This window comes from Anarrhichthys ocellatus, unplaced genomic scaffold (assembly GCF_004355925.1).
Source record: "Anarrhichthys ocellatus isolate YVR2014 unplaced genomic scaffold, GSC_Weel_1.0 scaffold78, whole genome shotgun sequence".
NCBI classification, from domain to species: Eukaryota; Metazoa; Chordata; class Actinopteri; order Perciformes; family Anarhichadidae; genus Anarrhichthys; species Anarrhichthys ocellatus.
In genome coordinates, this window is record NW_022280108.1 from 2636102 (window position 1) to 2649894 (window position 13793).

Below are 13793 nucleotides of genomic sequence, written 5' to 3' on the forward strand. Positions count from 1 at the left end.
GTGGTCGTTGTGTATCTCTTTGTGGTCGTTGTGTATCTCTTTGTGGTTGCTATATCGAGACCTTGTCCTTGTTAACTACTTATTTATTTTCGCGCATCTAATTCTTGTCTTTTTAACATTCTCATTTCATGTAACAAGATGGAATTGTTATAAAAAATCTAAATGATATAGATGTTTAAACTAAGCAGACAAAAGGTCAGAATGCCAGTGTTTCTATGAAGTTGTCATTAAGGCTTTAAATAGTTTAACTGGATCACTACCAGCAGCTCTGAGCCCATTATACACCAATGTTGGAGATACAGCAAGAAGCAGTCTTTATATTGGTTTTGTCTTTGTAGCTTTCAGCTCATCTTCAGATGAAGAGCTCCAAGGTTTTCAAAATAATGATGTCTTTTTCTAGGATTTCTCACAATAAAAAGTATCACCACGCTATTGTACTTGAGCACAGTACTTGCACCACCACTGTTTGATGCTTCAGTTTCTATTGAAACCCATCATCCTGCCTGTTGAAGTGTCCACACATGACCTGGACCCGTCTGTCCCCTCCTCGGCTTCACAGCAGGGAACCTCTCCGTCTGAACCAGGAAACCCAGTTGAACCTCTTGTATAACCAGCCTCCTTCCAGGGACAGCCCTCCTTCCTCGGCTGAACCTCACCAGGTAAAGCTTCTTGGCTCGGCCTTGGCCTCTGGCAGCAGAACTTTTCGCGTGCTGGGTGGCCTGATCTCATTAGGGAGTTATTTTAGGTGCATCCTTGATTTATTTCCTGCAGGACCTAAGAGGGTTAGAGTCCTGAGGTTTGCTCTCTACCTGCAGAGTCACTGGATGTCGGCCGGCTCCACCTTCCTGCCACGGAACCCGTGGATTTCTAACCTTTTTTTGACTCTTTTTGTTGTGTTTCTTCAGACCCCTTAATCAAGCTCTTATTCATGTTCTTTAAACATCCGTCCACTGTGGATCAAAGGAGGCCTGCGTTTCTTGTCGGAGGTCATTGTCTGGTTCTCTCTCTCTGTCCCAAACCCTCTCCTTCAGAGTGAGAGTCCCTCATTCTTTCCTTCTCTTTTTTTGGGGTTTTCTCGGTGCACCCGTCGGACCAGACAAATGGGGAACCACGGCTCGAACCTGGACGACATCCTGGCGGAGGATATGCACCACTGGTACAACAAGTTCATGCGGGAGTCTCCGTCGGGCCTCATCACGCTGTTCGAGCTGAAGGCCATCCTGGGTCTGAAGGGCATGACGGAGAACGCCAACAGCTACGTGGACCAGGTCTTCCTCACCTTCGACATGGACGGGGTGCGTTCTTTCAAATCTAAGCTTCTGAATTAAACCGCATTTCCTGTTTTATTATTCTCTATTTTTGGGGAAGTCTTTGCTGCTGCTGGTCCAACTGGTTCAACTGGACCAGAACCAGTCTAGGCCTCACTGTTGCCATGACACCCATCAGCTTCATGCAGTTAAAGTATCAGTACGACAATATTTGTGTTCTTTTACTGCTGGAACTACATGGAGTCAGTAGTACTTTAATATTGGCGTAAATAGTGAGGGGCTATTTTGATTTGAGGAATATTTATATAGTCTCTCTCTCTCTCTCTCTCTCTCTCACACACACACACACACACACACACACACACACACACACACACACACACACACACACACACACACACACACACACATATATATAAATAAATGTAGCATATTGAAGTTGCTAAAATAAAGTTAGAAATATTGCTTTTTTAAACATTCTGTTAAGTTTTTAGCTTTATCTTCTATGAAATAAAAATATAGTATATACTATATATTTATAAATATTTTATTTTTCTATGGATCAGCCTTCAAACATTTCAGTCTGTCAAATTAAATGACTTGCTGTTGTGTTAATGTCACTAAAGTTAATTAAGTTAATAAACAATAAATGTTATATTTTAGGAGTCGTACTGAGAATTAAACATATGTACGCGTGTAGTTAATTAGCCTCGGTGACTTCGGGTTTAATACCGTGAGTGAAGCGTTTGACAGAGGAAGCCGGGTTAATGGGATAGTTCAGTGTACAGTATTACCTACAGCAAAGGGTTTTAAAGTTTTAAAGGGTTAGTTCTGATCTGCCAAAATAACTCACCGATGGAGGCAGCAGTAAAACCAGTAAAGTTATGTTTCTGTGAATGGAGTCTGGTGTGTTAGATGAGAGCAGAGATAACAGGTGAAAACATTATAAATATGACTGATATAGATTATTTTAAGAGTTTGTAATGTGTCCACGGCAGAACATTACTCCATCTACTGTAGTGAAACCCATACAAACACACTTCTAAACATCTCTACTGTCTCTTTAACATTATTCATTTAATGGCATTTTTAGTGTTCAAACTCAACTGCAATCTTTCCCAAAACGTAACCAGGCGGGTTTGTAATGTGGAGAATTATCTTAAATATCCTTTAAGTATTTAATGCAAAGTTTAGGGTGAGATATACTCACTTACTGTGTGTTACTTACAGAGCGGAGTAGTTTTAGTAGACACATGTTACTGTGTGACTCAATTACATCACTACATTACAAGCATGTCAAAGAACGAAAAACAGACATTGAAAGTTGCAGAAATATTGTATACATACATATACACATACATATACACATACATACATATACACATACATACATACATACATATACACACATATACACACACATACATATACACACACATACATATACACACATATACACACACATACATATACACATACATACACACACACATACACATACATACATATACACATACATATATATACATACATATACACATACATATATATATATATATATATACACACACACACACAACGGTGTAGATTTGGTTCTAACACAGATTTGAAAATAATTGAAATTTAGGACAATTTCAGTAAAATGAGGATATGTTGGTGGTCCCCGCTTTGACACAAAAATCAGTTTGAGGGTTCAGACTTGGTTTTTAAGTTTCAAGTTAGAATAAAGCTGAGGTTAGAATAAAGGGTTAGGGTTGGAGCTATGCTTTTGATTTGGATAGTGAAGGCTGGTGTAAAGAGGCTAGGAAATGATAACATTGGTTGTTGTGCTTTCCATAATGGCTGTGTCACAAAAAACACTAAAATTCTACGTAACCCTCTGTAAAGTAACTTTATGACAGAACACTTGTCGAGGGAATGTTATACTAAAGACTCTTATTTTGAAGGATATACACTTGATTTGATTCATTTGTAATGCTGAAGCCTCATTTTTAACTTTAGATAAACTGTGGATTATTTTCACTAACAATGAAAGTGCATTACGAAGGATGATTATTGTTTTAAGATAAACTTATCAGTTAATGTGTTGATGTTGTTTTGAGACAGCAGAGTGAGTCGCTTTAGTGTCTCAAACCAACATTACTAAGTAAACTAACCTGTGAACTTTCTACTGAAGCTCAGGCAACGTATGCAAATATGTTGTTTACTATTATTTATTAAGGATAAGCTCTCTGAGGTGGGTTATCATATTTTTGAAGGGGTCCTAAAATGCAAAAAAATCGGACAAATAGACAAAAACAAAACGGTTAAAGACGCAGACAAAACAGACAGATACCAAACAAACAATCATTAAGTGGACAGTTAGTCTATAAACAGGATATCAAAACTTAAAACTTCCTCTGTAACTGTAGGACTGAAGAGAAGTCTACAGGAACAGTTTGGTGGAAACTACAGAGTCCGACATTTTAAATCAGAATCAGAACTGTGTGATGATGATTTAAACATGGTTGAGTTGTGTTTTAGGATTGTATTTGTAGGAGAAGACAATGTTTTCCTGTGAGACGTTCTGTTCTTTCTTGACAAATATAATTAACGAAAAATACATATTTGGTGTCTTGTACGTCCATGTCGGCTGAACAAAACATTAAATGACCAAATAATTCATTGCTTATATTTTACCTGAAATAAAAAATAATATATACAAGCCGGCAAGTATTGATAAAACTGTCATTCATGAATATTAATGTTAAATATGAGATCTCACTTTGGGGATATGAAGACCAGTCGAGAATACTTTTGATCATCTGTTTCCAGTTTTCACGTCGTCATGTTTACCTGAATAACGCCGCAAAACCCCATTAATATCATATTATTGTAGTTATATATATATTAAATATTCAGTCAGTAATCTCTTTTAAATCACTTCTTAAAACACATTTTTACAGACTGGCTTTCATGTGACGTCGTCGCTTTTCTGTTTTATTTGGTGATTTTATAAACTTATTTAATTTTATTTATTCATTTTTATTTCTCAGTTTGTGTTTATCTCATGGATTGTCTCTTTATTGTCTTGGTTTTGCCGCTTTGTCTGCTGCTGTATGAATTTAGGACAAAGACGGCCGAAGCAGAACTTCCATTGGCTCTCTGTCTAATTGGCTCACAGCATGTGCATGCAGAGCTATTGATCCCTGATGTGTGTGTGTGTGTGTGTGTGTGTGTGTGTGTGTGTGGCGAGCTAATTGGATTCAGAGTGTGTGGCGGTGAAGTTCAGGGAGGATGAGGTCGACTGTTCTGAAGGAAAGACGTCGGATCACAGAGCTCCGATAAAATGATTTATTTTAAATGAGGTTCAATCCTCAGAGAGTTTGGTCTGACGGTCGATGAGTTCTAGGATTTTAAACTACTATTAAAAGTAATCAGTAAAAGTACTAATACCACACTGGATAAATACTCTCTTATAATAGAAGTACTATGTACCTGTAAGATAAACATATATTTTACTTTTTTTTCATCCAACAACTTTGTCTTAACAATTTAAAGTCTAAAACTGGTAAAAATTTAAATAAGGAATTAGTAAAAAAAACATGATTTATGAAGTGAACCTTGGATACTTTCTATTTGATACCCAGCTTTAGTTTTAGAGAGCCGATGAGGCAGCTAGATTAAAAACAAAGACGTCTTCACAGGAACTGATCCCTCTTTTCTGCCTGCAGGACGGTTACATCGACTTCGTGGAATACATCGCAGCCGTCAGTCTGATGCTGAAAGGAGAAATCAACCAGAAACTCAAGTGGTACTTCAAACTGTTCGACCAGGACGGCAACGGAAAGATCGACAAGGAGGAGCTGGAGACCATCTTCTCGGTAATCACAAAACAGTGAGACCTCAACTGTCGGTGACCCTCGACACAAAACAACCAAAATCTGAATAAACGTCCATAAAAACGCATTTGGGATACTTGCCGCTAATTTGACTAAATGTAAACAAATATAGGCTAAAAAAAACGAGGGTCTGACTAAAAAATAAAAATAAAAATAATATAACTCCAACTTAACTAACTCCACTGAAGACAGAAGTCCTGAATGGAGCCTGCAGCTGAGGCTGTACTAGCATTGAGCTAAATGCTAACTTCAGCATGCTAACAATGAAAATGATGCTGCTCAGGCTGATCTTTAGGTTAGCTAGTGTGAGTATTTAGAGGACAAGTATAAAAACAGATGCAGAAGGTTTCTGGATGGAACGATGCAAAATGCATTTTATAACTTTAAAGGGAATTTAGGAGAGTAAATAAAACGTATTGCAAAGAACATACTTGACACACTTAATGCAAAATGTCCTAGAAACTGTTAATCATCAGAGCTGAAGCTGCTGCTCCGCTCACACAGACAGAAAACTGGGTTGGATTAGCTCTGAAATTAGAGGAGTGTTAATCTGCTGAATGGACTCAATCTATCAGCTGACAGGAAGCGAAGGACTCCCGACTCAGTCGGTCTGGACGTCAAACCAGTCTGAAGGATTTCAGAGAGTCCAGCCTCACTGTGGAGCTTTTAACCCTCTGCAGCTCCGCTTCATTTGACCCAGAATTAAAAAGAAACTGTCAATTTACTTTTATGATTTGGTTGCACGCGATAATCCGGCCATAATCAAATGTTAAGAAAAAAAAGAAGAAAAAAAGCAGCTTGAAAAGTGACATTTAAAATCTTGAAGTGGAGAGTAGAAACAACATAAATGTTAAAAATGTGTACGAGATAAGGAAAATGAACTCTAGGCCATTTTCTGTTTTCGTTTCCACTTCTAATTCTGGGTAAATGATTCTTAAATTCCCAACGTTTGATCACAGATTATTCGCAGAATCTTTGACTCATATAAAATGCATTTTGTCTTGCAGTTAACTAAATGATTAGAAATAAGTGTTTTAAATCTTTACAGGAAGTAAAAACACTGCCCTTGTCTCCCCCTGCAGGCCATCCAGGACATTACACGGAACAGAGAAACCGACCCAGAGGACATCGTTTCGGTCATATTTGAAAAGATCGATGTGAAGGGAGAAGGTAAAGAACAAGTTGCTAATAGATATTATCACTACTACCAATGAGGCGGATGTTTCCGCTACGACTATTACTGCCAGTAACAGTTGCTGGAAACACAGCTGATGAAAATGTAATCAAGTATGACAATGAAGAGTTGAAACAACAAGCACAACCTTTTCTCTGACTTTACAGTCTTTACATATCTAGTGGTAAGGTTCTAAGAATATTAAAGCTTGTTAGTTTGTTGTGTACAGTTTTAAATATTGCACTGAAATGAAAAAAACCCATCCTTCAGTTTGGGATTAAAATGAGAAACGAAGCAGAATCCGACTGTATGCAGACGATACTGTGATTTACTGCTCAGGGAAAACTACAGAGAAATGTTATAAAAGCCCTGATGGATGATGTGCAAAGAGACACCTCTTCGTTTAGAGTTATTAAACCGTCACTAAACCCTTAAAAGATACAATAAATCCAGACATCAAGGGCTTTTAAAAACTTAGATCTGGAGATCCTCGAAATCCTTGTCGCCAATAAAAGCTGCGATCGAGAACAATCTCAAGGAAACTCGATCTGAAATCAACTTGTCTACAACTGTGTTCATTTCGTTAAAAACTACGACAACATATGTTCATCAACTAACCGTTTTTCCACGACTAAGACGTCACTAAACACTAATCTTAACGATACATAAACATGCATATTGTTGACGAAAAAAGACAAATGTTAAAATGTAGCTTAACATGTTTTTTTAAACTAGTCTTTACTTTGTTCAAACAATTTTGGTTGTTAAAGTTTGACTTTGCCTAAAAATGCCCGTCCCTACAAAGCTGCGTTCTCAAATCACAAAAGCTTTCATTTTTTAATCAGATAATAAGATAAAATATTATGTGAAATAAAATTGAATAATATGACAAAGTATTGCTATGGCTACACTTAGATTGACTGAAATATTCAATCCGATGTGATGAGAAGGGACATTTGACTAAAATAAAAAAAATTAACAAAATTAACGGAGAAAACATTTTGACAAAAAGTTGATTGAAACTAAAATGTTTGGGTGAAGGATAAAAATTACTAAAATGTGACTAAAACTAATAAACATTTTCATCTAAAGACTTAAGACGAAATCTAAAATAGTTGCCAAAATCAATAAACTAGTCTACAGGTTATCAAATGTAAACTTAAATCTGGAAATCAACAGTTTTACATGTTTTTAACCATCTTGTTTTAGTGTATGATTTAATGTATGAGGTACTGGTACTGGAGAGGATTATCCGTTTAGTCTCCATTATAATCCGTCTGTAACCATCTCTTGATCTCACCACTCAGGTGAGCTGACCCTGGAGGAGTTCATCGAGGGAGCCAGAGACCATGAGGACATCATGGACATGCTGAAGAACCTGATGGACCTGACGCCGGTGTTAGTCATCATCGTGGAGGGCCGGACGGGGTGAGGTGACTGGAGCAGAAATCCTCCAAATCCACCCCCATCCAAAGAAGTTAAAAAAACAACTTACCCCTCACTCCCCTTCAAAATAAGAGAAAAGACTTGTTCACTCCCCGATGCTTCGTGGTCAGAGTGAGGTGGCGGGAAAACAGCGGACGCTGAAAAAAGTTAAACTTTGCGATATACTGCGATTGGCTGTTCCGGCTACTCGTTGAAAACCAAATTCATTTTGGACGAAGATATTCTTTTGAAGAAGACTTTGATGATTCTGTTTTCCAGCAGCCACCTCGATCCTTCAAAAAAAAGATCCACCGCCACGAATCTGTCCTTCAGATTTTTAACAATAGTGATGATTCCAGTTTCCAAAGATACCAAAGTGATGTCCAGGGCCGCGTGTCGAGCATCGATACCTCTTTAGCACCAAAGTGTTTCCACAACACAAAGGAAGGAAAGTTGTCCTTGAATGCTTTCTTTACTTCTTCTTTGATCAGATACAACCTGATTTCATACAAAGCGTTGCCAATGTAAGACTGCATCTCATTAAGAAAAGGTTTGTGTACAGGTTGTTTTTATAAATGGTGGCTGCCGGCGCTGGTTTTGATCTTGATCTCTACTCTGAGAGAGGAGCTTAAAAAAAACACTTTCTGAGAACTACAATTGTTCTTGCGGACACATTAAAAATGGATGTTCTTAGAACAGAGGACTCAGAAGTATGACAGAGTTCCTCTGGTCCAAAAACACCTTATTTTACATTCATAAAGAGTTTAGTTCTTTGCTTTAAACATCCGTTTAGTCAATCGACATCTGATTTTCCCGATATTTTGCCGCGTTGTGTTGAGCATCGATGAGAGGCCGGTTTGTGTCTCCTGAGAGCAGAGCATGCTGGGAGTCTCGTCTTTTTCTCAGAAGCTGCTGATCCTCTTAATGCCGTTAAAAGGTTCAGCGTGCTGAGCCGTGATGGAGCAGATTTACAGACAGAGGTTTATTCCTTCAGGACACGCAACCAGAAAACATGTCGACTCACAGCTTGAAGAGCTTTCTCAGAGTGGAGCTTCACTTCCATGAACTACTACTACTGCAAAAAGGACAGCAAGTCTACCTTCTATTACAGGCCAGTCCAGAGAGCCAGCAAGGCTAAACCGGGCCAAACCGAGCCAAACGTGATTAAAATCTAAATAAAGAGAGGTCAACTTGTTTTGACGAGATCTGAAACAAGACAAATAAATGAACAAATAAGATTGGTAACATGTTTACAGCACTACATTTAACTGATTGTCAACTCTTTAGAGAACGGATTCATCGGTTTGAGTATTTTTCAAAGGAAAAACATTCAGCTTGTTAAATATGAATATGTTTTTATTCCTCTGTGACAGTAAACTGAATATCTTTGTGGACAAATCAAGACATTTCAGGACGGCGTTGACATTTTATAGACCAAACATCTAATTGATTAAATCAAGAGATAAAGAGATAACTCTAAACTAATCGTTGGTTGCAGCACTTTAGTTTCCTTTCAGATGACAGGTTTTCATCTCATTCATGTCCGGTGAAAGCCTCGTATCTCCAGATGTGATGTTGAATGTTTGTGATGAACTGAAGGATGGAGTGATGATAAAATGCTCGTTCTTCTTCAGCTACATAAACTCTTTAAAAAGCCCCTCGGATCAGCTGGAAAACGCATCGTCACAAAGCTGAAATCACTTTGTTCTTCTTAGAGATACGAGGTTCTCACAGGACAGAAGTACTTTAAGTACATTTAGATTGTAACAATTACTTTTACTTCAGGTTTTAAATGCAGACTTTTGTGTAAAAACTGGAGTCAGGTCTCTGAAAACGTTTTAAACTGCTTCAATGTTTGAATGGACGAACATAACGATTGTTATTTCACAGCATTAGTTAGTTTAGTGCGACTGGTCTCTTATTTTGACGTGAAAAAGGGATCCGCTGAATGATTTTTATTTTTATACGATGACGAGTGAGACGAGATCAAGAGGAGGAGAATGATGATGAAGATGAAACTGAAGACTCAGATCTGGTGGTTTAGAGTTGAGGACCAGCGGAGGCCATTCTGCCCATTAAGCTGCTAACTGGTAGTTCTGCAGGTTAGCATCGGCGCTAACAGCTGTTATTGTGCAGTAGAGAGATTTCTACAGTCAAAGTGTGTAAAACTCTGTAAGTTGCTTTCAACCGATCATGTTGTGTGTTGCCTTATCAATAAAGTTTTTAAACAAAATGAGTCATTTTATTTAATAAACTGACGACTAACCACGCGCTCTGGGAATCACTTTGTATTGGTGAGAATTATTAAAATGATTTCTCAGTTTTGTTTGGAAGGTGAAGCGATGAAGATTTAACAATAAACATGACACAAATAGCATAAATTCATCTTTTTTATTTGAAAATATAGAAAAACAAACATAAGCGTCTTTCAGTTCTGTTTTTGGACTACGTATTTAATAAAACCAGGAAGTAGCTCGTCATCACTGGTCAGCTGGTTTCATTCACCTGGACGTCTCAGAGAGTCTGGGACCAGTTTAAACCGACCGAGATGTAAAAGTAAGCAGGAAGAACACGCGCTGCATTCTGGGACTCCTGTTTGAGATCGCTGTCTTTTCACAAGAGTTTAAAAGTGTTTTAGATAAATAAAACACTTCCAGCTGACTGGTACCGCCCATAAAGTGTCGCGGGAGGCTGGAATCTATCCCAGCATGCATTGGGGTTTGCATTAAGGCTGGACGGCCGACAGAAGGTCTGGAAGCTTCTATCGAGGTCTTCAAGTGAAGCTTTGAATGTGAAATGAGCTGTAAATGCAATACGTGATTACTGCTCACTAGTATAACTCGTAGAGTCAACACTTGAGCTCTAAGTATATAAAGTATGATGTTATTGTGACTCTGATCGTGCAGTTACTTCCTGTATGGAAGCTAACGTCCGCAGGAAATATACAGAAAAGCCAAAATGTTATTTTAAGAAGGTGCACATGTGACACACAGCTGAATATCTCCCGTCAGCTCTGACTGCTGGTGAGTTCATCCTTTATTCTATTTATTTTATTAACCTTCATCATTCGTTCTCCAGATTAACCTCATAGATTTATAGATCCCAGCTTCACTAAACTCCGGTGTGTTTATCGTGATGCAGTCAACACACAGCAGGGTTCAGTTTGGATCATCTAATCAACACGATCGGTTTGACATGTTTACTCTGGATGATGATGTTGTTGTTGTTGTTGTTGACATGTGGTCGGTGTTTGCTCGATAATCCAGAAGAAGAAGAAGAAAAACAACTAAAACTGAGGCAGAAACACGGATCAGCAGTTATTGGACCCACGACAGTCACTTCCTCCTGACTGATCAGTGTCTGGGTGCCTTGCTCAGGGGCACGTGTGCAGGTGTGTGTTGTTGTTTTGGGGGAATCTAACCTGCGCCCTTCTCACAGCCGCTTGTGCTTCTCCTCCTGCCTCAGCAGGCTGACGTAGAGACGCAGGAAGCAGTGACAGACGCCGGCCGAGCAGTACACCGAGGTCGCCAGCAGGGGGAGGAAGGGCAGCTTCTGTTGCCACGGCGACAAGGGGAAGACCACCTCGCAGGCGATCGCCACGGCAACCAGTCCCATCAGGTAGACAGACTCGAGGGGGCGGAGCAAACGAGCGCTGAGAGGAGAGTGATCTGATTACTGAGCACTCTGGGTAATGGAGTCAAATACAATTTTGTAGATTAAACGTTATTCTTTAAGTATTATATATGTGTGTATATATATATATATATATATATATACACACACACTGTATGTGTACTTTATTTACCTGTGAAGTTTCCTCAGAGCAGTGAAAGAGTAGATGGTGAACATCAGCATCAGAAACACTTTGATGGGCAGCTCTGAACCACAGAGAGGAGGAAGTATTCAGATATTTCACGACAGTAAAAGTACTAATACCACACTGTGAAAATACTCTGTTAGAGTAAAATGATGCTTCAGTAAAGTATGTCGGTATATTCAGTAAAATGTTTGAGGTATTCAGACTGTGTCTGTTGTACTATTATATATTCTATCATGAGGGTATTATGACTCACACATTCATGTAAAAGCAGGATTTTACTGTAGTTTGTTCAGCTGGAGCTCATTCTGAACTATTAACTCATGATTATTGTTATTATTGATTCATCTGCTGATTGTTTGGTTTGTAAAATGATTGAAAATAGCGAGAGAAGGCATCACAACGAGATGCTGTGGTGTTTACCTGCGGGGCTGAAGAGCAGCGGGAACAGAGAGTAATGACCTGTGGTGGTCAGAACCAGGTAGATCCCAGCATCCTCTCTGCTCTCGACCGCCAGGATGCTGCAGGAAGCAACAAACAGAGACACGAGGAGCAGTAAGAAGAGACGTGGAAGAGTAGAAGTAGAAGGTAGCAGGACACGGGAATGCAATACTTGAGTTAACGTGTTTCTTTACATTCCACCGCCGTGTGAAACATCAGGTACATGTGGGAGCGGCTCACCTGAGAGGCAGGATGGCGAGGAGGACGGCCTTCTCGTGGACGTGCCAGCCGAACATGAAGGAACCCAGAGCGCAGAGCAGCAGGCAGCGCAGGAAACCCCGAGCACCGCGAGGACGCCACCAGATGGAGGCCACCGCCGGCTGCAGAAAGGAAGGACAGTTAGACTGAACTCTACTGGTCCCCTGCTGAACTCTACTGGTCCCCTGCCGAACTCTGTGTCTTTACCTCACTTCACTGCCTTTATTTACCATTCTCTAGTGGGTTCCTCCACTGATCTCTACTGCGTTCCTCCACTGATCTCTACTGCGTTCACTGATCTCTACTGCGTTCACTGATCTCTACTGCGTTCACTGATCTCTACTGCGTTCACTGATCTCTACTGCCTTCACTGATCTCTACTGCGTTCACTGATCTCTACTGCGTTTCCTCCACCTCAGCCTGCAGGTGTTGCAGTATTTCACTTCATAAGAGTGAAAAGAGCGAAACACTATCGGTCAGTTTGTTGCGCCTCACCAGGATGGAGAGCAGAGTGCAGACGAGTGTGACGGAGGGAGTGACGGACGGGAGGACCGAGTGCTGAAACTCCTGAACCAAACCGCCTGTCATGGAGGCTCGAGGAAGCTCCGCCTCCTCCAGCAGCTTCAGACGAACACCTGAACAGGTAGACGTTTCTGTTACAGGCAATCAAGTGGCGCAAGTGGCTCTTATATACTCTAAATAATACTTTAACATAACTTTCCTTGACTTATCACCAAAATCAGATTGGAAGGTAGAAGTAAAATGCAGGTGTGTATGACAGTTAACTGATCAGATAGGACGTTCTGGAGTCTCACCGAGCACCGCCAGGCTTTTGTCCAGCATGTTGTAGAGGGCCCAGAAGTTGGGGGCCCAGTAGGCGTGACAGAGGCCCCGCTTAAAGGGGAAGAGACGGGACAGGACCTGAGGGAGCTGACCCTGAAATAAAGATGCCAACCGTCAGGTCTCACACACATCCCGGCAGCTTCAGGTGAGGTCTTATTTAAATCAAAGAATATTTTCCTTAAAGACCGTTCAGCACTCAACCTGTGCCCAGCTACACACTGCAGATTATACATTGAGTTCTATTCGAGTTATTGTGACGAGAGGAAGACTCCACTCACCATGACGATGAAGGGGCCGAAGGACAGAGCGCAGACGGAGAACACGATGCCGCCGAGAGACAAGAGACGGAGCGGACTGAAGCTCCTCCACCTGATGGAGCCGTCTGCACAACAACACACACATAAATATATGTATGTGTGTGTGTGTGTATCTGTGTGAGTGTGTGTGTATCTGTGTGTATGTGTGTGTGTATCTGTGTGAGTGTGTCTGTGTGTGTGTATGTGTGTATATGTGTGTGTGTGTGTGTATGTGTGTGTGTCTCTGTGTGTGTCTCTCTGTGTGAGTGTGTGTCTGTGCATGTGTGAGAGAGAGTGTCAGTGTGTCTGTACGTGTCTGTCTCTGTGCGTTTGTGTCTCTGTGTGTGTGCGTGTCTCTGTCTCTGTGTGTGTGTCTGTGTGTGTGTCTGT

The 13793-nt window shown here is 40.3% G+C and overlaps 2 protein-coding genes across 2 annotated transcripts in view; one reads left to right on the forward strand and one right to left on the reverse strand.

Moving 5' to 3' along the window:
- Positions 1 to 661: 661 nt before the first annotated feature.
- Positions 662 to 10020, forward strand: guca1d (guanylate cyclase activator 1d). Its single transcript, XM_031874182.1, has 4 exons — positions 662 to 1295; positions 4982 to 5131; positions 6232 to 6319; positions 7631 to 10020. The coding sequence occupies exons 1-4, from the start codon at positions 1101 to 1103 to the stop codon at positions 7753 to 7755; spliced, it is 558 nt and encodes a 185-aa protein (XP_031730042.1). The 5' UTR covers positions 662 to 1100; the 3' UTR covers positions 7756 to 10020.
- Positions 10021 to 10565: 545 nt separating this feature from the next.
- alg8 (ALG8 alpha-1,3-glucosyltransferase) overlaps positions 10566 to 13793 on the reverse strand; it is a 7201-nt gene continuing 3973 nt past the window's right edge. Inside the window, exons 7-13 of the mRNA XM_031874031.1 lie at positions 13386 to 13489; positions 13080 to 13200; positions 12760 to 12899; positions 12247 to 12386; positions 11989 to 12086; positions 11554 to 11626; positions 10566 to 11400 (exon numbers count right to left, since the gene is read on the reverse strand). Coding sequence (XP_031729891.1) covers positions 11181 to 11400; positions 11554 to 11626; positions 11989 to 12086; positions 12247 to 12386; positions 12760 to 12899; positions 13080 to 13200; positions 13386 to 13489 — 896 coding nt within the window. The 3' untranslated portion in view covers positions 10566 to 11180. The remainder of the gene's footprint in view (positions 11401 to 11553; positions 11627 to 11988; positions 12087 to 12246; positions 12387 to 12759; positions 12900 to 13079; positions 13201 to 13385; positions 13490 to 13793) is intronic.